This window comes from Crocodylus porosus, unplaced genomic scaffold (assembly GCF_001723895.1).
Source record: "Crocodylus porosus isolate Cpor-Errol unplaced genomic scaffold, CroPor_comp1, whole genome shotgun sequence".
In the NCBI taxonomy this organism is placed as follows: domain Eukaryota; kingdom Metazoa; phylum Chordata; order Crocodylia; family Crocodylidae; genus Crocodylus; species Crocodylus porosus.
The window spans coordinates 23,083,004-23,105,800 of NW_017728950.1; the positions used below are offsets into that span (position 1 = coordinate 23,083,004).

Here is a 22,797-nt window from a genome sequence, read left to right on the forward strand (position 1 = left end):
GAGAGGTGGAGGCCATCTCTTCCCAGCAGCTCGCTGCCTCTCTCGCCAAAGAGCGGGCTGTGGTCATGGAAGCCAAAGCCTTCCTGATGTCACCATCTCCGCAGTCTTCGGTTCACTGAGTGGATCCTCCTCTCCCTCCTCAGCCCATAGCTTGAGACTGGGAGGATCAACGAAAACACCACCTGAGCTCCCAGACCCCTAAGCCTCGCTCCCAACTCCCTGTAGCGTCTCATGACCTGGCTGGGGGTGCTCTGAGCCGTTTAAAGCCATTTAAAGAAGCTAACTTGAATAAAAGTTACCTCCAAATAAGGAAGTGAATAGCTCATATACTTGAATGTCTCCCCACAAGTGAGATCAGGGTGAAGGGAACTAGAACTATTATGTGCATTTTAACTGTGGTGTATGGTATTTAATGTACAGTATCCATACATTTCAGGTACAGGATCTAAAAGTTGCTTCCCCTGCAACAGTTAGCCGATGTGGAATGGTATACATTGACCCAGAGGAACTGAAGTGGATACCATATGTTAAGACTTGGATAGCAACTCTTGCAAATAAAGTAGGTGACAGAAAAATTATGCTTACATGAAGGCATGACACTTTTTCCAAACTCCCCTGAAATAACTTATTGACAAGAAGTTATTTAGTAAATATTGAAGGAAATAAATTCTAAGGAACCATTAAATATAATAAATTATGTTATGGAATGCATTAACATGGACAGAATATATTTACAAATATACAAAGCATATATCTGTGCACTTCTGAATTTTGAATGAATCAGAACTCATGGCAGAGGTGATATCTTTTATTAGACCAACCAGAATTTTGCAAAAAAAATCTTTAATTACAAGCTTTGGGTACAAACACCCTTCTTCAGGCATAGGAGAAAAGATTGTAAAAGTTCTCCCAGGTAGAAATGAAAATTCATATTTCATAGGAGATTTAAACATGTGGTAAAATCTCCTGTTTGGCGCGGTTCATTTTATGCAGGTTAGGCTCAGAGAACAGTTGGAATAGTCTGCTTACCTCAAAGCTGGTTGGTGGCAAGCAGGATGTAATCATATTTCCTTCTGGTTATGATGTTTCATAATTCACAGAATTTCTGAGTTTTGAGATATTTCAGAGCAGTCTTTATGGGACTGCTCATGTGAATTAAGATTCCCCATTTGAATTAGAGTTGCAGAAATAGTCTTACAAGTATAATCCCTCAATTGCATGCTTATAATATCTATAAGTGAGTGTGTGTCTACAGGTGCAAAGTATCAATATATTGTGTATGTTCGGGACGCTTTAGAGATTGCTGTTATGAAGTGTGTTGTGTTTAAAAAGCAGTGTATTATTAACAAAAATGTTGTTTTAATTTTAGTTAAATGAAGACACAAAAGAGTATTTGTTTAATCTATTTTGTCGGTATGTTGAAGATACTCTAAAGTTCGTCAATAAAAAGTGCTCACAAGCTATTCCACAAGTGGATATAAGCAAAGTTTCTACCCTGTGTTGTTTACTGGAGTCTCTGCTATTTGGAAAAGGAGGTCCTGATCTTAAAATGGTAAAAATATTTATGTACTCCTATATAAGGCACTTAAGGTAGAATTATAGATAAGTGTAGGTGGAAGGGACCTCAGGAGGTCATTTAGTCCAACTTCCTGCTCAAGGCAGAATCATCCCTGTTTAAGCCATCCTAGAAAAGGATTTGTTGAATCTATTCTTAAAACTTCAGAAACAACCCTCACACACAACTACTTGGCATAATACTTGGAAAATCAAAAGCACCCTTCAGGGGCAATGCATAGGGGGTGCATGCAGGTGCACGTGCACCCCCTGAGTGTGGCAGTGCACCCCCTGCAAAAAGGCGCCACCAACACCATCGGTGGTGTCTGCAGGTGGTCGCCACTTGCCACCCCACTGCTGATACCACCGGCAGTGTCTGCAGGCAGTCAGCAATCCCCACTAGCTGCTGCCAGCGGTGCCTGCAGGTGATCATCGACCCCTGGTCAGCGCTCGCCACCCCTACCCCCTACTGCCAACAGTGCTGGCATCATCTGCAGGAGCTACCTGTTCACTGCTGCCATGCTTCCGTCGCCACCGCGCTTCCACCACCGCCAGTGCAGCTGTGCCTCACCAGCTGCCAGGGGCACACGCCACTCATGGCACCCTTTAACTTGCTACGGTAAAGCAGGGGGATGAGCGAACTGTCAATATATGAAAACATTTATTCACAATTCTGATATACAGTTCCCTGTCCATGGACTGCATTGTACCACCCCACCCCTGAGGGTGGGGGTGGGCAGTAGGAACTTGAGGAGTGAGTGGGAGCCTGGAGACCCCAGCAGCAAAAGCAGCAGAGTGATGGAGAGAGTGGTGCCTGGACCAGAAGCCCCGAGGCCACAGGTTAATCTGTTGGAAGCTGCTGGGGGCCACGAGTTGACCAGCCTTGATATACATGACTGATATTCCAAAGGCATAATTTATTTAGAGTAACACTGAAACATTTCTGCTCAGTGCAACATTCTGAAAACTAACATGGAGAGAAGCAGTTTCAACCAGAGCAAATAGCAATTTGCATTTCAAATGCATCTAAAAGTAAGAAAGCAAGTGTTGATAGTGTTAGCAGGATATAGAAATGTAAGAGCATAATTTCAGACATTTCTAAACCTGTATTTGAGCAGAATGAAAAGTCTTTATCAGAAAACAGGAAACAGTTTATTATATGATTAGAACCTGCGATTGAATTGCCAACTTTTAATTAATCTGTAAGATTTTAATATATATTTTACTAACAAACACAATTTGCTTTGCTTTATTCTTGGCCTGAGGTCCAATAGAGATCTTGTGTGTATAATGTATGCTGTCTTTGGGGCAGTTTAAGTTGTGTATAAGCAGTGTGCTAATTTCTTTCCTAGAGTGAACTTTAGCCTATTCATTTGCTTTACAGTGGGTGCATCTGCATGTGTGCTGAGTGAAGAATGAATTGGAAACTCAGTCCACCAACTTTTCCAGAGGTGGTTGGGCCTCTGTTCTTTCCTGTGGATTTTACTGTTGAAGAATGTTAGTTCTAAATATGCTTACTCTATTCTTAAGCATCTGCTTTTTCAGTCTAAAGAGCAGCAATTTGTGATAAGAGTGAAAGAAAGGGAGTCAGTTGCTACTTGCTACAGCACTCCAAACATTCCTTCACAAGTGCATGCTGATAACCAAAATGCAGTCCACTAAAAGGCAGCTTGGCATCATCTGTGCGTAGGCTTGGATCTTATGTCCATGTCCATTTTTTAATTCAATTCCCCTTGTATTAAGAAGTGGCTTCATTCACTCTTCATGCATTCTGTTGTTAGTAGCTAATTCACATTTCAGGCCACATAAGTTTTTTTTCGAGATACTACTGAACAGAAAAGAAATGCCCAAAAGAAATGTTTTTAACAGACTTGTCTTTTTCTTCCAGGAGCAATTAAAATTAAATACTATAGTCTGCCAGACATTTGTTTTCTGCTTATTGTGGTCAGTGGGTGGAAATTTAACTGAAAACAACTGGGATGCTTTTGATACATTCTTAAGACAAGAGTTTGAGGATAATCCTGATGCCAAGGTAAAGAAATAGTTGACTTGTGAGCATGTACAATATTTTGTGTTTATAAAAGCAGTAATGTAACAAAGAATTGTTCTCTTTCCGATGTAAACCAAAAGTCTTATCAGTTGTGGACCTGAAATATCCCACGGTACTTTTAAAGAAATAGTAGCTTAATTCTTCATTGCCTTGACCCTTGCACAGTCATTTTCACCTAGGCCGTATACAAAGTTGTGCCAAATAAAAAGAGCAGCATTTTCCCATGGTTTTGCAATCATGCTCTGCGGGTATAAATGATGATTCAGAATGAAGATGAACACACTGATTTTCATCACTTATCTCACCTACAGGGCCCAATGTAGTAACTATGTTTTGAATCCACCACTCCTCGACCCCCCTACACACACAGAAGGCAATCAGGAAGAGAAGATACTATCCTCCTTATGCCAAATAGGCCAATGGCTAAAGCACTCAGTTAGGATGTAGGAGACTTGGTTTTAAATTTGTCCTTTGCCTGATTTGGTATTTGAACACATATCTACCACCAGGGCCAACCTGAGGGGCATGTGGGGCCCAGGACAAATCAGCCTGTGTAGGACCCCCTTGACACTTTTATACAATTAAAAAGAAATTCATACAATTAAAAAAAAACTCACTGATTGCTATCAGTATTGCACTGCCTACATTTTGAAATCCACTGGGAGGGCAGGGGCAGGGCTGTGGCTCCTGGCTCGGCACTCACTGGCTGTGGGGCTGGGGCTAGGAGAGCCAGGCAGTGCAGGCTGCAGAGCAGGATGGAGGCAGCAGCCCTGACCTTGGCGCTGGCACTGAGGACACTGCTGTTGGCACAGCCTGCCCCAGGAGGCTGCCTGCAGCATGGGAGAGCTGAGGTGAAGGCCATGCTGGGCAAGCTGGGTTGGGTTGGGTTGGAGATGCCCTTGTGGTGGGGGGCCCCAAGCAAAGCCAAGCTCTGGTGCCTGGGAGCAGGGCCTCCAGGCCATACTGTGCTGCAGGCCAGGTGCTAGGCAGCACCTCTGCCCCAGCTCTCAGAGCCAGGAGCAGGGCTTACCTGCCATTGGCCCATTCCATGGGGCACTGCCAGCCCCTGTTGGGTGGGGTTGGCATCTCCTGTACCCTGCATGGGGCTCTGGAATAGGGGGTTTGCAGGGCGCTGCGTGGGTCCAGTGCCAACAGCCGGTTCCAGCTCTGGCTCTTGCCACCCCTTGGCCCTGGAGCCCCAGAGCTGCTTGAGTTCCCAGCGTTGCAGCTCACCCTTGACAGGGGACATCACCCTCCTCTCACCTCAGTTCCCTGCCCAGTGGTTCTTGCCAAGCTGCTCCCTCCTGCATTCTGGGACAGGTTCTTTTTTGTAATGTCAAAGCGTGGGACCTCCCAAAGCGCAGAGCCTGGGGCAGTTGCCCTGATTCTCTGTACCCTATGGATGGCTCTGTCTGCCACATCCCAACGTGCTCTAAGCACAAAACTGAAAAGTATTCTGGCTGGGGTAGATGTTTCTCAGTCTTATCTATTGAAGCTCTTCCATTTCTTATGTCAGGGCTGTCCAATGGGCAACCTGTGAGGGGTTCACATGCAGCCCCCAGACTCCCACCCAACTGCTGCTGCCCCTATTGCCCCAACAGAAGCTGGGGTCTCAGGGCTTCCTTCCCTCCCTTTGGTTTCTGCTGCATGACCCTTCCTTGCCCCAGGAGGTGGGGCAACACAGTGCCACACAGCTGCCCCTACTAGTGCTGCCCATGTGGTGCAGCCCCTGCTGGTGCAGTCTGTGGGGCCTGTGATCCCCCAGCCACCTTGAAATTGGATAGCTCTGGTATAAATAATTAAATATTTCCTGGAACAGAGACCAGGACCTACCTCTTTCATCTCAGAGAAGCACTCTAGCCACTGAGCTTATAGAGTCAGTCTCTATCTTTTCCTTTCTCTGACCTAAGAAATATTTAATTATTTTACTAAGTGGAGCAGATTAAACAGGAGAGACTGGGAGAGACCCATGTAAGACTAGTTAGTTCTACAAGATGTTTGGGCAGTATTCTAAGAAATAGAAGAGTATATTTAAAGCCAGTGGGCATGGCTACATGTGCAAATGCTGCTGGATGAGTTTACTTCTCAGTAATTTATTGTGGAGTAAACCCACCCTGGGCAGGTATCTACACATGCAGGCGTTTGGGAGCAGATTTGCTTATAATGGGAGCAGCCTCGAGAGGGCTGCTCTCACCCTGCTCTGCCCCCTTGCAGCAGCCAGGGGGAGTGCAAGGCTCCCCCCGGATGCTACCCCAAGGGCTGGCAGACAGCATGGGGCCAGGAAACAGCTGTCTCCTGGTAGGGGCTGGGAGATTGCTCCCTGTCCCCAGGAGCTGCCTGCTGCTGGGGTGGTCTCCAATGGTGGAGCCCAGGCTGGGAAAATGTCCCCCTTCCCTGGCAGTAGGGAGCTCCTTGTCCTAGCTCCAAGACTGGGAGCATGGGACTGGGAAAGAGCTGTGGGGGAAGGGCAGGCCCATGCCCTGATCCACTGGTGGAGCTGCTAGCAGTGAGCCACTGGCTGGGCAGGGATTCCCTGCTCAGCTGGGAGTGGCTAGGACCTGTTCCACCGGTGGGGCAGGTAGCAGTGAGCCCCTGGCTGGGTGGAGATTACCCACCCAGCCAGGGGCTCACAGCTAGCTGCCCCACTGGTGAATCAGGGCAGAGAGAAGGGACCTGCTCCTCTGCTACAGCTCCCAAGCCCCATGCCTCAGTTGCTTGATCAGGGTACGAGGCTGGGACCAGTCTGAGACTGGGACAGTTCCCATTCAGCCCTGGGCTGCTCAGAAAACTCTGCATGTGCAGCCCAGAGCTGGCTGCAGTGTGACAGTTCCCAGTCAGCATGTGCAGATTTCTCCATGGCCTGTGGCTGCACAGGAAGAATTCTTTGTCCATCTGCAGCTGGTTGGGACCTGCCCCAAACTGGGACAGTTCCTGAACAGCCCCAGACTGCATGTGCAGACATTTCCATGCAGCCTGGGCTGGCTGGCTGAAACTGTCTCAGTCTGGAGTAGGTCCCAGCCAGCTCCAGGCTGGGCAGAGAACTCTCTCCATGCAGGCAGCTCCTAGCCCTGGCTCCGCAATTGGAGTTGGGGCTTGGAGATTACTCCCTGCACCCAGGGCATGCTTGCTGTCAGGGTGGGCTCTGATGGTGGAGCCCAACCCAGCAGCAGGCATCTCCTGGGGGAAGGGAGCAATCTCCCAGCCCCTATTCCAATTGCAGAGCAGGGCTGGGAGCTTCCAGGGCAGGGGGACATTGTCCCAGCCCAGGCTCTGCTATCAGAGCCTGCCCCAGCAGCAGGCAGCTCTTGGAGGCAAGGAGCAATCTCCTGCCCCCATTGCTCAGCTGACCAGGAGTAAATTTACTTCCAACATGCCTTACTGCACAGTAACTACTCTGCAGTTAATTTGCTACCTATGCAATACTTTGTGTATTTGCAGGTAGCAAATTGACCGTGGGACAAACCAGTTTACTGGACAGTAAGTGTTTTCATGTGTGATACTTACTGCACAGTAAATTGGTCTACTGCTCAGTAAAGCATCTTGTGTAGACATGCCCAGTTAGACAGAAGAGGGATTTAATTCTGGTTTCCCACAACCCAAATGAGTGCTGTAATTCTTGGGCCACTGGAAAGGCCTTCTCATTCACATTTTGTGATATAGCAATGACCTGGCTTAGGTGATTGACATCATGTGAAGGTTCATGTCTTTGAATCTTAAGTGGAGGGAGTTGCCTCCTCTCAGGTGACAGAAGCTACAGTGCTCTCCTTGGCATTTTCTGCTGGTAATCGTAGACAGTTTCTTGCTCAGTTTGCTCGTTTTTGTGGACCCCATTCTTAGGCACTTGAGAGAGCCTAGATGTCAAATTTAGGGTGGTGACTTTCATTAAACAGCAAAATCCCTGAAAGCTTCATATTGCAATGCAGAGTCAAAATCCTAAGTGGTATAGCTGGCCCTTGGGCATCTCCAAAAGGGCTATAGCATTTGCCCTTTTGAAACGCTGCAGCCTCTGGTGTAGAGTGCTGACTCGCCTGTCTCCTCCCTTCCATTTCATTTCCTAGCTTTTGAACCCAGTTTGGAGCATTCTGTAAGGTGCTCTACTTCCTCCTCATTCCTTCTCTTGGGGACATTTTGAAAAGCAATTAAAATTGAAAATTTATCCTGGAAGTGTTCACTAAGCAAGTGCCTTGCCAGCACTCAAACATTCTCTCAGAGTGATGGATAGGAGGCAATGGGCCAAAGACATGTTGAAAGGGTGCTCCAAATGTGAGGGGACCATTTCAGGAGCCATTTCCACAGATTATCCCTGTGCAGAGATATCTGTGCTGCCAGCAGATGGTATTCAGTATTTGAGTGCTTTGTTGAAACTCTCTGCATGGCTTACATCAGCTGACATCAGGCTAAGTTGTCGTCAGGTCAATAGCAAGCTTTCTACTTTGGAGCCATTTGATTAATCTAATGATTTTCACACTAGTACCATTTCTGCATTAAGCCCGATGAGCATGATGTTTGTATGACATCTATTACAAAGAGCTACCAAAATAATTTAAGTATGTCATTCTGAATTCTGTGTGGGGAACAGGCTAATAGAGGAACAGTGGGCGCATCTACATGAGATGCTACATTGCTGTAGCAATGAGCTACAGTGACATAGCTCATCACTACAGTGACGTAGCATCGATGGGCACAAACATGATGCCAACACTGCATTGCCATAGTGACGAACTGCATCACTGTAGCTTGTCACTATGGCAGCATAGCATCTAAAAATTACCATGCACCACTGGGACTGCACAGTACCAAATGCGCAGTACTAAATTTGCATTTAGTACTAAAGCAAGTACTAAATGACTGTGCAGTACCAAATGAGCAGTCAGGGGCAGGTGTAGATGCACCTAGTATGGAAGAGATGGGAATTCAGTTTGTCATAAAGTGTCTCTGAAAAGTGCAGAGATCTGAAAGGATTGAAAGATCTTCAGCTGTGCTGTGTTTTTAAGATGTAAATGTTGTTAAGCATGATTTAGAAGTGTTTTGTCTCCGTAGCTTCCAAGCTCTGGTGATTTGTGGAGTGTATACATGGATTTTGATAGCAAGCGACTTGATCCCTGGGAAAGGATTACACCGACTTTCAAATATAGCAGACAAGTACCATTTTTTGAAATGCTTGTTCCAACTACAGACACAGTGCGTTATGGCTACCTACTGGAAAAACTGTTAGCTGTCAGACATTCTGTACTGTTCACAGGGATCACTGGTGTGGGCAAGGTAAGGATCTAGAGTATGTCCTCTGCACAATGCAAAGCACAAGGTGGATTGTGCAGTGCAATCATACCCAAAGCTGCTTGTGTAAATCAATTTGTATACTCCATCAGGCCTTCAGAGCCATCGGATTAGATCCCCTCACCCTCCCACCAGAACCTTGATTCTAGTGAAAATCAGAAAACTTGAAAAGTATATCTCCACAGAAATTTAGTGTTTTCACTGTTTAAGATTTTTCCAAAATCAGTAGGGTTTATACCAGAGGCAGGGGAGAGTCATTTGGTGGGGTATAGAAAATGGGTTCACTTTGAGTGGGCTTCACCTGACCCAGAGTGCTGGCAAGGGACCTAGCTGAGGGGGAAGCAAGACAAGAATGGGATGAAAGGGCAAGCAACCTTGACACTATCCTCATTTTCTTAAGTCTGGGACCACTGCTTCATCCCTGTACCTTGATTACCTAAATGGTGATTTTGCTGGCAGTTAGGCTTCTCCCATTATTTAATTCCACCTGAGTCAATAGGTTTGTGCCTCTTGATATTGAGAACATTCTCTAAAACTTTGGAATTGATCAGGTGTGGTTTTCAAAATGTACTGCCTTACACTCAGACATCAAGACATAGAAATACTTCTGAGTTGTATACTGCCTAATTTTTCCTGGCTATCATTTAGTATTCATTAGGACAAGGTTATTGTGGGTGGTGAGGGCAGGGGGAATTTGGGACGAGGGGAGATATTACTGAAGAAGAGGGAACTGGGATATGAGTATGGGAACTGTTGAGTGGGAAGCAAGGTGTTGCAGCATCTGGTAGATAGGTGAGTCCCTGAGTCAAGGAAGTTAAATGATTGGTTTGTATCAGTTTTCATGGTAAGAGATGTTGGAGAGAGACTCATCCTGGACGTACATGGTTCTGGTAACAGTGATGACATACAATATTTACACTGCAGCCACTCATAGAGGCCTCAGTTAACTTTGAAATTGCTAGTTTGAGTCCTTCTCCCACTGAAACCATGAACTCAGTGCAGGCTAACCAACCAAGTATTTACCCAGCTTCTCAGGTGGGTTCTGCAATTCGCACTAAGCTCTGTACTGCTGTGGTTACCCTGCCAGCAGTATCCAGTTAGCTAATGTAAAGCTGGATAATATAAAACTAATTCAGATATGTCTGTGAGCTGGAGTCACAGTGCTGACATAACCAAACTATGATAATGCAGCTGAGAGACTGAGAAAACTAGAAGTAGAAATAAACAATCAATGTTATTATGGCAAAGGATAATGATGGGGTGCTTCAAGGTTCCATATTAGGTCTTCTAGTTTTGAATGTGTTTGTTAATGAGCTTTAAAACTTAGGGGAAAGGAAATGACCAGATTTGCAGAAGATATGAAATTATTCACATTAGTCAGGACTAGAGAAATTAGGGAGCTTCAGTGGGACATAAACTAGAAGCCTACATGATAGTAATGTGATGATCAGGGATCCTGGTTTTCTCTGTTTTCAAATAGCACATTCTCTGATTTAAAGAACCCAAATCCATGTTTTTCTGTGATTAAAATGAGCCACCATTTATTTATTTATTTATTTATTTATATAGGTATAAGTTGAACAGAATGTTTTACTGATATATTTACTATTTTAAAGCAATTTGCAAGCCTACCAGTGCCTCGATAAAATGAATTCTAAATACCTATACATTTTGGTGTTTGATTTTGGGTTTTTTATCATGGAAAATCAGAGCTCCCCCTGCCCCCTTTGCTCACTAGGACACAGGTCCAGATGTGGCTGCCCCACTTGTGCTGCTTTGTGGTGCTCAGCAGCCCTGATATGCCAGTGCCCTTACTATTCTATTGCTCCTCACACCTGCCCCATAATTTGCCAGTGCCCCTCACTCCCCAGCCATATCTCCCTGGCTCTGCTGGTGCCCCTCACTCCCCACCCACAGCCCCCCCCAACCCTGCTTGTGTCCCTCACTCAAGTGCAGCTCCCTGGCCCTATTTGTGCCCCTTACTTCTCACCCACAGCCCCCAACCACCTCCAGCCCTGCCAGAGGAGGCCTCTAGCTGCCAGGGCTATGGGGCCAGGGACCTGGGTCTGAAGCCCCCTGCCCCTCAGCAGCCTCAAGCCCTGGCTGCCACATGTGGGAGGCGGTGGTTGCTGCGGTGGAGCAGAGCCTGGCTCCCTTTTCCCCATGGGCAGAATGGCCCGAGTCATATCAAACCCATTGGGATGAGGGGTGGGGGTTGCATGCTGCCCGCTATCAGTTCAGACTCCCCTCACTGCTGCCTTGCCCCCAGGGGCCCCAGCAGCCCAGCAGATGAGACCCAGTGTGGCAGGGCACAGCAGGGTGGGGAAGCCTGATGCCACCACCATGACCCCTGTGCTGCCCCCAGGAGTGTGCACAGAGGCGGGGTGCTAGGCCCACCCACTGCCCTCTGGATGAGTTGTTCACGGCCCTGTTCCTGACCAGGCCCTATGGCCATGCATTCTGGGTCTCTGCCCCCACATACCACCCAGGCTGAGTAGCATCCTCAGCCCCAGCCTTGCCCAGCTCCCTCCCTCCCTCCCTATGGTGGCCCCAATCCCCACCCTGCCACAGACTTACCTGCAGTGCCCATGCTTCTGGCTGCCATGTGCATGTGTACGCTCACACATGCACATGGTGCCACCTGTCTGATCACCCTCCTCCCACTTTCCCCAGCCCCTTGCAGGCTGGAACTCTGCCAGTCAGTGGGGAAAACCCATGATTCCCCGTGTTTTTCTCCTTGAAAAGAGAAAACCCAGGTTTTTTTCCTTAAAATGAGAAAATCTGGGTTTTACCACATTTTTCTGTTGCAAACAAAAACCCAGATCCCTGGTGATGAGAGAGAGAATTTAATGTTGACAAATGCAAAGTAATTCCCACTGGAGAAAATAATCTCAGTTACTTGTATGCCATGCTCAATTCCAGTTGCTATTGAAACTCAGGAAAGGGGACTTGGCAGAATTCTGCATAGCTCATTTTGTAGTAGCCATAAAAAACATAGACAGGATGTTAGGATGCACCAGGATGGAAGATGGAGAATAATAAAAATAGAATCCACCCTAAAAGTTATTGGGAGCTAGGAAGAAGTGTTAGGAGGACACTTTACTTTGGCAAGTCATTGCATAACTGGTTACTGCAGTATAGCTTCCACTGAATCAGCTGGTAATAGCTGTTATCAGAGAATGGATACTGGGCTAAAAGGACAGGGGAACTTGATATGACCTAGTAGGATGATTCCTTTGTCCCAAAGTAGCAGAGGCAGAGAAGAGACTTCATGGGAAGCAGGCATGGCTCCCATATTCCTGTAACTTGAGAATTGATTACAAGGGTGCTCACGTTGCTCCTTTGGATGGCAGGGGGGATGGGACTAACTGGGTGTCTGGAGCAAAGGAAAGGTAAGTCCAGGAGGAAAAGAAGGATCTGGCCCTTTGTTTAGCTGTTTGTTCCACTTTTTTTACTTAGTCATGTTATGTGCTCTTCAAATGTGGTGATTTACCAAAATCATTGTGTAATAGAATCATATGGATGTGTGCATACAGCTGCATTTACTTTGCAGTTATTACTATTTTTACATCTTTTAATTAAAGTCTGTAGTTGCAAGGGGACTACTCAACCGAATACAAGAAGAAGCAGGCTATGTGCCCGTTTACCTAAACTTTTCTGCTCAGACATCATCTGCAAGAACACAAGAGATCATTGAGTCCAAATTAGAAAAGAAAAGGAAAAATATTTTAGGTATTGATTTTAATTCTGTATTCCCTTATTCAAATTTCAATAATTGTAAAGTATTTTGTGTATTATTTTAATTATTTAAAAATATGGTGACCATGAGGGCTAGCTTCAAGGAAAACACACTGCCAAATTCAAACACAGCAAGTAAAAGTTCAGTTCTATTATTATACAAATGCAGTTCTTTCAGTTTTACACTTAAGGCCAGTATTGAAGTATAAGAGATTTAAAATCTATTTTAACATAACTATTGTTATATTAGGCAGCATGAAAGGATACTTATTTATAATAGAGAGCTATGTTAGAAGTGAAGCAGAAGGAAAAACAGGGTGCAGGAAAAACAGCCTTAGAGGCTAACCTTTTCATTTGGTCTGTAAGGTTGCTGTTACAGGTTACCCTTAAACCGTTGTAAATCCGTGGAATATTGAGCAGTGTTGAAGTTGGAGTAGTTTCAGAGTGGTTGAAGGTTAAGTCCATCTCTGACCTGCACAACTCTACCTTGCCACTGGAGGGCCTGGTGAGCAGAGGCAGAACCAGGAGCCGGGGTTTAAGTGCAGTTAGGCAGCCCTTTCTCTCCTTCCCCACCTAGGAAAGTCGAAGACTGGGGAAGAAAGCTACAGCCCCCTTTCTCCCACCCCAGATTTTCCTGGCTAGGGGGGAGCTGCCCAGAGGTGGGGCAAAGGCTTAGGCCTTTGAAAAGAGGGCTACATTCCTGGCTTCTGGCACACAGTCCCAGATCAGGTCTCTTGGGGTACTTGGTGCCATGTGGGCTGGGGTCATGCCAGCTGGGGCCAGGTGGGGGTGTTGTCTTGGGGCCAGTACCTCCCCCTGGCCAGTAGAGCTTGGGAGGGTGGAAAGTTTGTCAGGGGTACAGGGGCTGGTAGCCATGCATCCTGGGACGCTGTGCACATTGGTTGTTTTTTCTTCTTGGAACAGACTAACGATACCTTAGCTTGAGCTATGTAGAACATCTCAAAGATAGCCATTGCCCAAAGTGGCATAACTTTAAGATGCTTAGAGGGTATTTAGCACCATTTAACACCCTCTAATGCATGGATGCTCCCATATTAAGTGCCTTCAGAAAGAAAAGGTTAAAGGTAAGCTGTACCGCCACCCTAGGGTTTATTCTGCCCTGCCTTAAATATAAGAGTTACTATTTACAAACAGCTTATTGACTAATACATGTAACATTTCCATACTAAAAACTTAGAGCCCCCTATACACACTCCAGACGTATGCTCCAATGTGTACTAATTAGCACACGTCAAAGCAGACTCAACTAATGGAGTCTGCTTGGAGCACATTAATTAACATGCTCCAGCAGCCTCCACATCACATCTATTCAGAATCTTTGTGCTTCAGAATGGTGGTGTGGGCAGTTGAACTAAAGCTTGTCAAACAAGTCTTAGTTCAAGTTCCCTTGCCATCATTTTGAAGTGTAGGAGGCTGAGTACCTGTGATCTGAGGGTGCTTTTAATTAGAGTGGTTCTCAGAGCTGCTCTAATTAAAGCCCTTCCCCCCTTTCCATACTGGAGCACATGTATAGATGCCCTTAAGGGTTACATTTTATCAAATTACAATTTGACACAATCAATAAAAGTGAAGGACCTCAATAGCGGTATCCATAGTGACCTCAGTTCTCTTCCTTTTTTCTAAAGCTTTGTAATAACCAAGCACAATTAGACACTTTCCCACTCCACAACAGACTGCCTTTCAGTTTCCAGGTGTAATCATCCACAGCTCAAATATTGACTTTGTCACAATTATGCTTAAATATACAAACTGATCCAGATAAGGTACTTCTGCATAATGGCAAAGTACTGTCTCTGAGTTCAGGTTGTAGATTCCAGTGCAGTTACAGGGTATAGCGGATGCTTACATGTGAATTAAGTGTATGAAGTATTAACATTATTCCACTGCAGAATAAAGCTAGAGTTCTTAGTGTTGTCCATTTGAGACCCAGCTAGTCTCTTAAGTGTAAGAAGTCTAATTGTTGATTTTCATATCTCTAATTTTAATTTTATAAATGGAAAGTACTAGCACTGTTTTATATGCTTATTAATTGAATTATTTTCATTTCCTAGGTGCACCAGGAAACAAACGAGTTGTTATTTTTGTGGATGACCTAAACATGCCTAAATTGGATCGTTATGGGTCTCAGCCTCCTATTGAGCTTCTTCGTCAGTACCTGGACTTTGGGGGGTTCTACGACAGAGACAAACTATTTTGGAAAGAAATACAGGTCATTCCAGTTTTTAAATGCTGTGACTTTGATAAATTTCTTTGGGATGTTTGTTTATTCTTAATACATTGCAACTTTTTGTTGCTTCTAAACATCACTTATTGGTTTTCAAATATAGTTTTCCCCTCTTGTCTTTTCTCACTGTTCCCCAGAGAAGTCACGTTTAGAAGAGTGTAAAGTACATCGACCTCCTAGTTTTACAAGCTTCTCTCAGCACAGGAAACATGGCAGCAAGCTTTTCTTCTTGAAGGTTTATGTGTAGGTGTTGGTTTCTGGATTTAACCTTCTTACCCAACTGGCAATTCTGATATTAGCCAGTAGGTCTGTCTCTTTTCCTGACTTGCAGTATAGTGTATGCTCCTGTGCCTCCAGCTACAGCAAAGCAATTTGCTGCTTTAGAATTCCCTGCTGCAAGAAATTGACTGTTGGGCCTGGGGATGTTTTTGCAACTGCAGGCTGTCTTTTGATGTGCTAAATACTAAATGAATACTAAATGAACAGTAAGTGTTATAGCAGACATTGTTTTCTTTGTCTATCACTTTCAAAAGAGGATGAGGCAGACTCCTAAGAGGAAGTGGCAGTTCCATGATTTAGGGGCATATTCTGCAAGGGCTTTGGTCCTAGGAGTAGATTAGAGGGACTGCTGCTCTCCAAACTGGTTGTCACCAGAGGACTGCTCTGTAGTCACCCCCTCCTGTACTTGGCACAACTCCTATGTTTGTATAGTGGCCCTACACTTTCCCAACCCTCCCCAACTCCTGGGGGGTCCTTAGTTCTCACAGCATATTTGGCCTCTTTGTAAACCTTTGGCAGTGCAGGGCAGCCAGATCAGAGGTTATAGGAACAAGATATAAGACTTTCTGTTTAATTTCTGCTTTTCAACTTTAGACAAAGCTCACTGGCAAGTTTAGTATGCAGGGATTCTTTCTTGGCATAGCATGTGTTCTGTTTTACTGCTCCTTTCATACCTAACCAGGCACTCTGCCCTGCGTCAGACAAGCCTCCTACAGAAAGGAGGAGGCTTGCCATTCTGTGGTCATACTACAAAAGACTGTATAGTCATGCAGCTATGAGGAAGTGGGATTAAATTTTAAGGGTTGCTTCAGCTAGGGGTTTTTAAGTTTTAAATGCTTCACTTTTCAACTTAAATATTCTTTTACTTTACTGTCATGTTCGAAGTATTATATACAGTTTAAAAGTGTCATATAGTTAATTTTGTTTGTGTATATATATTAATGAAGACTCACCAAAGGCTTTCTGAGGTCAGTAATGAGATCAGTAATGAGGACATACAGAAATTAAGTGGTTTCCTACCTTGTGACACAGTGAGATAGTGGTAAGGCTGGAGTGGCAGGAAGTAGCCCTGGTTTTCTAGCCTTCTGCTTCAACCAGACAATTACATTCTGTGCCTAGAGGAGGAGTGAAAGTTTAAAAGTAATTTGGGTTTAAAGGGAACCTTCTGATTCCTGAGTTGGAACCACAGGAAGGAGTTACCAGGGAACCTCTGTTACTCTCCCGTTCTCATCTCAGTTCTCTTTCTGCCTCAGCAGCTACCCACTCCTAACATTTTACTCTTATTTTAGTGACGGAGTCTCCTTGAAACCTAGCATCTGTCACTCTACACACAATCAAAAACATATCATGGTAAAGACTGCATCATTGAGAAAAAACACCTAAAAACTTTGTGATTGAGTTGGAGAGTTGTTTAGCAGTGTTGATCTAGAGAATATGCAAGAAGCCAGGTTTTATTGCTTATATCTTTTATTAGACCAACTAGATAGTTTTCTGTGCCTGAAAGCTGTTCAACATTTTTCCTAATTATACAGTGAGTCCAGTAGATATATTACCAAAAACTCATGCTTAAAATCCATAAGGCACCAGTCACATTGTAATTTTTTTAATAGACTAAAGTCAACTCTTCAGTGTGATTATCAGCTCAGTTGTTTAATACATCAGTCTCATCATCCAACCTCCAAGTACTTCTCAGAATGGCAGCAGAAGGTTGGTTCACAAAATATTGTGGGCAAACTTAACAAAACTCTTCCTGTGTCATTCAGAAAGAGATTGCCTCTTTTCTCACAGTGTAAACCTCCTAAAGGATTTCAAATTTGGCTCCAGTAACATTCCACACATACTTACTACAAAGGATTTGACAAGCATTTAGCAACACCCTGTAGATGGGGTTGTTGTATGGAAGTTGTTGTACCAAAGGAGCATCAGAAGTCATTCTGCCACAGAATGCCTCCCAAAACTCCTTGTTTGTTGAAAGGGGAGTACAGTCCATTATCAAAAATTAGAAAATAGAATAGGTATTAGATGGGAAAATTCACTAATAGCTAATTTGGCTCCAGTATCTGATTGTGCCTGAGACAAAACGTGGGGCTTGGGATAAAGAAAAAGGGTACTGAGCTGTCCAACACTGATCATGTCTGTTCTGTGCCCAGCCTTTGTGCCCTGCAGGCCATGTGGGCCTCCATGGGCCAGATCCAGTCAATGGGCCCAATCTGGCTTCAGGAGCTTGCATAGCCTCACCTTGATCCCTCAGCCCAGGGTAGGGTCAGGGAAGAGCATCCCCCATCTGGACATGTTGGGAAGGTGTTGGGAGCAACCTGGTCCTAGTCCCAGCCTGGATGCTTGGAGTGGGTTTGGGCAAAGCAGACCTGATCTGGATGTTGTGGGGAGAAGAATTAGCCAGTCTGGATGCATGTGGGGAGGCAGGGTAGGGTGGAGCAATCCTGATCTGGGTTTGCAGGTGGGGGCAGGAACAGCCTGGCCAATCTGGACACATAGGGGGTGGCTTGGCCTTGATTCTGCTATATGCTCTCCTCTGCCAAATTTCCAACCTGTGGGGAGCCCCACAGGGCCAGATGTTATGACTTTGCAGGTAAGAGGTTGAGTACCCCATGGCTAGCGTGCTTTTAGGGATTTTATAAATTAATTATTTGTAATGACATTAAAAAAGGCCAAAGAAGAAATTACACTTCCTTAAAAGCAGCTGTTTAGCTCAGTTGTTTAGAGGTTGTGTCAGTAGCACCAAGGTCACAAGTTTGACCCCTGGTTGGACTAGATGATCCCTTGGAGTCCCTTCCAGCCTTACTTCTCTCTCTGAGTAGCTTAATAAAGGTCTGGGTTCTAATGTTTAATCAATCGTGTTTTGCACGATTAAACAAATTGCTTGTGATACAAGTTGAACATGATTTCTTCCATAGGACGTAACAATTGCATCAGCCTGTGCACCTCCTGGCGGTGGTCGTAATCCTGTAACACCACGGTTCATAAGACATTTCGCCATGCTGTGCCTTCCAACACCCTCAGAGCATAGTCTCAAACAAATTTTTCAGGTCAGTAACAACTTCTGTGTGGCCATAAGGAACGGAAAACAAATTCATCTGTGCATTGTGTCATGCCACAATCTGGTCCAATATTAAACAAGTTCTTAGTAAAATATGCCACTTTTTTAACTTATGAAAATTCTTAAGGTGAATTGAAAGGCTTTAGAAGTCAAGGGGAGACTTTCCATTGCTTTCAAAGGATGTTGGAGCAAGCCTATAGACACAAGAAGAATATGTTAAAAAATATTAGCCTTTAACCTAATTGTTTTTATTCCAGTTTTGTTTAGTATATTTTTATTTAAATGTAATCTTTAATATTTCCTTCCTCCCCACCTTAGTTTCTGGAAACACTACATTAATTGGCTAAAACTTGTTCTCTGATTCAATAGCTACCCCTTGTAGTTAAGCAAAATAAGGATGGCACAATATTGATAGGTGTTGTATCATTTTCACCCAGATCACTGAAAGTAACCTCAAAACAGGATTTTCCCATAGCACAGGTCTGGTGCTGCAACCCCTTGTTCACACAAGAAATAAGTCTCATGGAAATTGGCCAGACCTGAATAATGGGTACAGGCTTGAAGCCGCCAAAGGGTGGACCTTTTTCTATTGATTTGGATTAAACTATTAATCTTTTAGCTTTGTTTTGGCAACCAGGTTTTACAGTTCTGCATATTTATATGTATCAGATGTCTCTTACAAATTTTGAATGTGCTTAAACTTTCTTTGGTTAAACCAGAGTATTCTCTTTTCAGTCGCATCTGACTGACTGGGTGGTTTGGCTTTCTTGCTTGAGGTCAGGTGCAGGGAGGAAGTAAAAGTGGCTTTCTCCTTTATTCCTTGCTCATTCTGGGCTGTCCTTGCTGTTGGTGCAGACACAAAAATAATTTAGTGTAGTCCCTGAGGCTGTTTAACTTATGGCTGCTTTTTGTGGTTCTGCAGTGGAGAAGAGCACAAAGCACTCCAGCTACTCATGCTATCCTCCTGCACATGCTTACATTGAGTCAGTGTGGAATGCTCAGCATTTGGGAAATCTTTAGTGACATTTATAGGTATCTAAGATGGATTTTAGGTACTCCCCATTTAAAGTTCTGGACTTAAAAAATACATTATCTTTACTATTCTTTGTTTACCATTCTGAATAGGTTTTCTTTAGGATAAATGTTCAGCAAAAATCCTTTAAATCAGGAATGTTGAACTCATGTGGCATCCCAGCATGGGTCTGGACCTGGAGGTGGCAGCGTGTGGCAGTGGGATGAGCCACATCATGGAGCTGCAGGTGTTAATTAAATTCTCCCCCACTAATGACACATGTCCCCAACCAGGTTCTGTCCCTGGATTTTGGTGTGGGCCCTGCCCCGGTTGGCATACCCCTAAATTCCCAGCTCTTGTAGGAGCCCACAGGCCTTATGTGTGACACCCCTGCTTTACACTATTACAGAAAGGAATCAGAGCTCATCTGAAGAAAAATTAAACTTCTGTATTCTTGTCTATTTGAAGTGAAAGGAAACTACCTTTATATTTTGTTTTACACTGTTTTATTTTTTTGTTGTTGTCCTGGGTATAGGCAATCTTAAAGGGCTTTTTGGCAGATTTCTCTCAAGCAGTAAAGCAGAATGCAACAAACATAGTGGATGCTGCTGTTGAAATCTATCAGAGAATGAGCATTGATCTTCTCCCAACACCGGCTAAATCCCATTATGTATTTAATTTGCGTGACTTGTCAAAGTGTGTGCAAGGTAAAATATGTTTGTTTTTAACAAGTTGTTTTTTCCTAATTCGTATACATTATATCTTCAGGGGCTGTTGACCTGTGCCTCCAATGAGGGCTCTGAAAACTCTGTATTTTTTCTAATTTCAGCATTACATCTCCAGGAGTTCCTTTCCCCTATTAGATATTTTAGAACAAAGTACATGATTTGCAGTGGATGACTGGTCCTTGCAGTTATTTTCTTCTGCTAGGTGCAGCTTATAATTTCCTTCATTATTCACAATTTGAAGAAAGCAGATCCTGCTACTGTGTGACTGGCAGATGTGGGATAGTGCTATGTAAGCACCAGGGAAACCCAACTCATCATTTCCAAGTGAGGTAGATGAATTAAGAGTGGAACCTGTGTAAGTTCATACTACATTATTTACTTGAGTCTAAGAGGACCCTGACCTTAAGATGACCCCCTGAGTAATTAGATTTAATACATGGAAAATTTATAAATTTGTCCAGCTTGGCTGTGGCCTTGACCCTAGGTAGGGGATGGAGCCTGTGCCACAGCAGCTGCCCCCTTCCCCCCACCTCCCCATACTTGGTTCTATGAAGAAGGGCTTTTTTAAATGAGGGGGAACCTCATCTTAGCATAAAATAAATACAGTAAGTATTTTGCCTCTGTTTGCCTCATATTAAATGTACTCAGTTACTGATGGTGAAGATGGGCAGAAGGGCCCTCAGTCAATGTTGTTAGGTTAGAGTAGTTCCCTCCTATGCCCCAAGGTGTGTAGCAATCACTGAAATGTCTCTGTAGCAGCTCAGCGAGCATAGCAAACAAACAACTAGGTGTATGGCCACACGTAACACCTAGAGTGGTTTAAGTGCAGTTTAAACTTAGAAGTCTGTGAAACTGGTTTAAACCTACCAGGAGCTGTTCAAACTATATCTGGAAAATCATGTACTCTTTTGAACCAGTTCACAGTGTGCTAGTCAGTGTTACATGTAGACACCAAGTGTTCCATGACGTGTCCAGGCATCCCATACTGTGTCATTCTCTCCACCCCTGCTACAACTGGCCATACTACAACTGGCAGCTGGAGTTCCACTGCTTTTTTTTTTTTTTAATCGGTAAGCTCCCATGTTCAATAAAAGGTATCTTTCTAGCAGTCAGATATATCCTCACTCCTTACTTAACTACAAACCTTCATCAAACTCCACTTAGCCTCTGGGAACCCAAAAGTGTGGGTCCAAATGCTCCTCCCTTACACATTCCCTGACCATCCTATGTCAGGTGAGCACACTGTAGATTTTGGTCAGTTGCAGACCATCAAAGCTTATTGAACTCATGTTTAGAAGAGAAGGTGAGAACAGAAAAGTGAAAATGACCCTGCCACATATCACCCATCCCCTCAAAACCCCTAGCAGTCAGGCAGCCCTCTTATTTAACCACTCTTGTGCCCCAGCCAGCCCTGTCAATATCTACATGTGCGTGGCTGAGGAGTAAAAAACTGCCATAGGAGTTGCATAGTGTTTACAAGTACTAACCTGTGGCAGAGTTAATTAGTTTACTCCATCCTAATAGCACTGCATGTGTAGTCTCTGTGATATTTACTGTGGAGCTAATTAAACAACTGCAGTAAATATCTCATGTAGATATACCCACGTGTCTTTGGCCTTCTGGAATTTCCCTGTGGTTGGGGACTCTAGATCCATGTTAACCTTGATTATTTCAAGCCAGATATAATACCTCCAGATATGACTCCCATTTTCTCACTCATGTTTGCAGTACATATCTGCATTTGAACTTGAGACCCTAGAGAGTTAGCTGTACCACGTCCAGACCCGGTTGAGGATGTATGCATCCAGAGCTTGCTGGAAGTGTGGAAATAGTAATCTTTTGTGTTCCTTTCCCTCTCTTGAGCTCTGTGTTTTGTTCTAAACATCACTTTATAATTCCATTTTTAAAGATGAATAATAGAACATAAAATGACCCAGAGGAGCAGAACAAATGCTCTTAAAAGTATGATACAATTTGCATACAGTACAAGTGATTATTTAGCTTCCTAAAGAGGAAAACTGGAGGCAATTTAACAGAGCTGCCCAGAAAAGCAGAGTAAAGGATGAGGAGTTCTTCAGTCCCATAATCAAAGAATGAGTGGACACTTACAATTCTCAAAGAAACTGAAGGGTTATACATTTATAACTGATAATAAGTTCAACATACGGCCAGCCTGTAGAATTCATAGTTGAAGGGGCTTATCAGTTATAATGCAATTCCATGGCAGAACAGGTTAATTATTACAGATGATAATTGTAGCTATCCAAGCTAAGCCAATAAAAGTAATCAAATCTCATGCTTCATGGCATAATATGATTGTTTATTGAAGTAAAGAAGGAAACTATTTCTCTATGTCCAATATTACATATTGCGTGTGGTTTATTTGTGGGGGCGTTAAATGTCCTCTGAAACCTCTGACACTTACCAATACTGGTGGCTGGATATTTGATGAGCTGTTTGATCCTTGTGACAAATTTTATGTTCAGGGTATTTTAGTCTCTTCATATTTCAGCTCAGCAGTTATACAGAATACGTATTTTTAAAGCTATTATATAAGCATTGTGAATATTTGTTATAGTACACTTGTTAGTATGAAACAGTTAAAAAAAACTTTGGTGGTTTCTATCTGCATACAATAGCAGTCTGCAACTACAGCCCACAGGTTGGATCTGGCCTGCGGACCTGGAGCCTCAGTTGCATTTGGCAGTTTAATGTGCTTCAGCAACAGTTGCTTTTCCCTGCCACTGTGGGGAAAAGTGCCAGCTACTGGCATCCTCTCCATGCTGCTACAGGGAAAAGCAACGGCAGCAGCTGTGTTCTGGTGCCAATCCCTTGCCTGCTTCTGACCTGAAATGG

The 22,797-nt window shown here is 44.1% G+C and overlaps 1 protein-coding gene across 1 annotated transcript in view; it reads left to right on the forward strand.

Annotated features, from left to right (window-relative positions):
* Window positions 1-22,797, forward strand: part of DNAH6 (dynein axonemal heavy chain 6) — a 244,646-nt gene that overhangs the window by 107,042 nt on the left and 114,807 nt on the right. Inside the window, exons 35-42 of the mRNA XM_019555221.1 lie at window positions 437-559; window positions 1,370-1,552; window positions 3,443-3,586; window positions 8,645-8,866; window positions 12,466-12,613; window positions 14,692-14,849; window positions 18,059-18,190; window positions 19,749-19,920. Of these exons, the coding sequence (XP_019410766.1) occupies window positions 437-559; window positions 1,370-1,552; window positions 3,443-3,586; window positions 8,645-8,866; window positions 12,466-12,613; window positions 14,692-14,849; window positions 18,059-18,190; window positions 19,749-19,920 (1,282 nt within the window). The remainder of the gene's footprint in view (window positions 1-436; window positions 560-1,369; window positions 1,553-3,442; window positions 3,587-8,644; window positions 8,867-12,465; window positions 12,614-14,691; window positions 14,850-18,058; window positions 18,191-19,748; window positions 19,921-22,797) is intronic.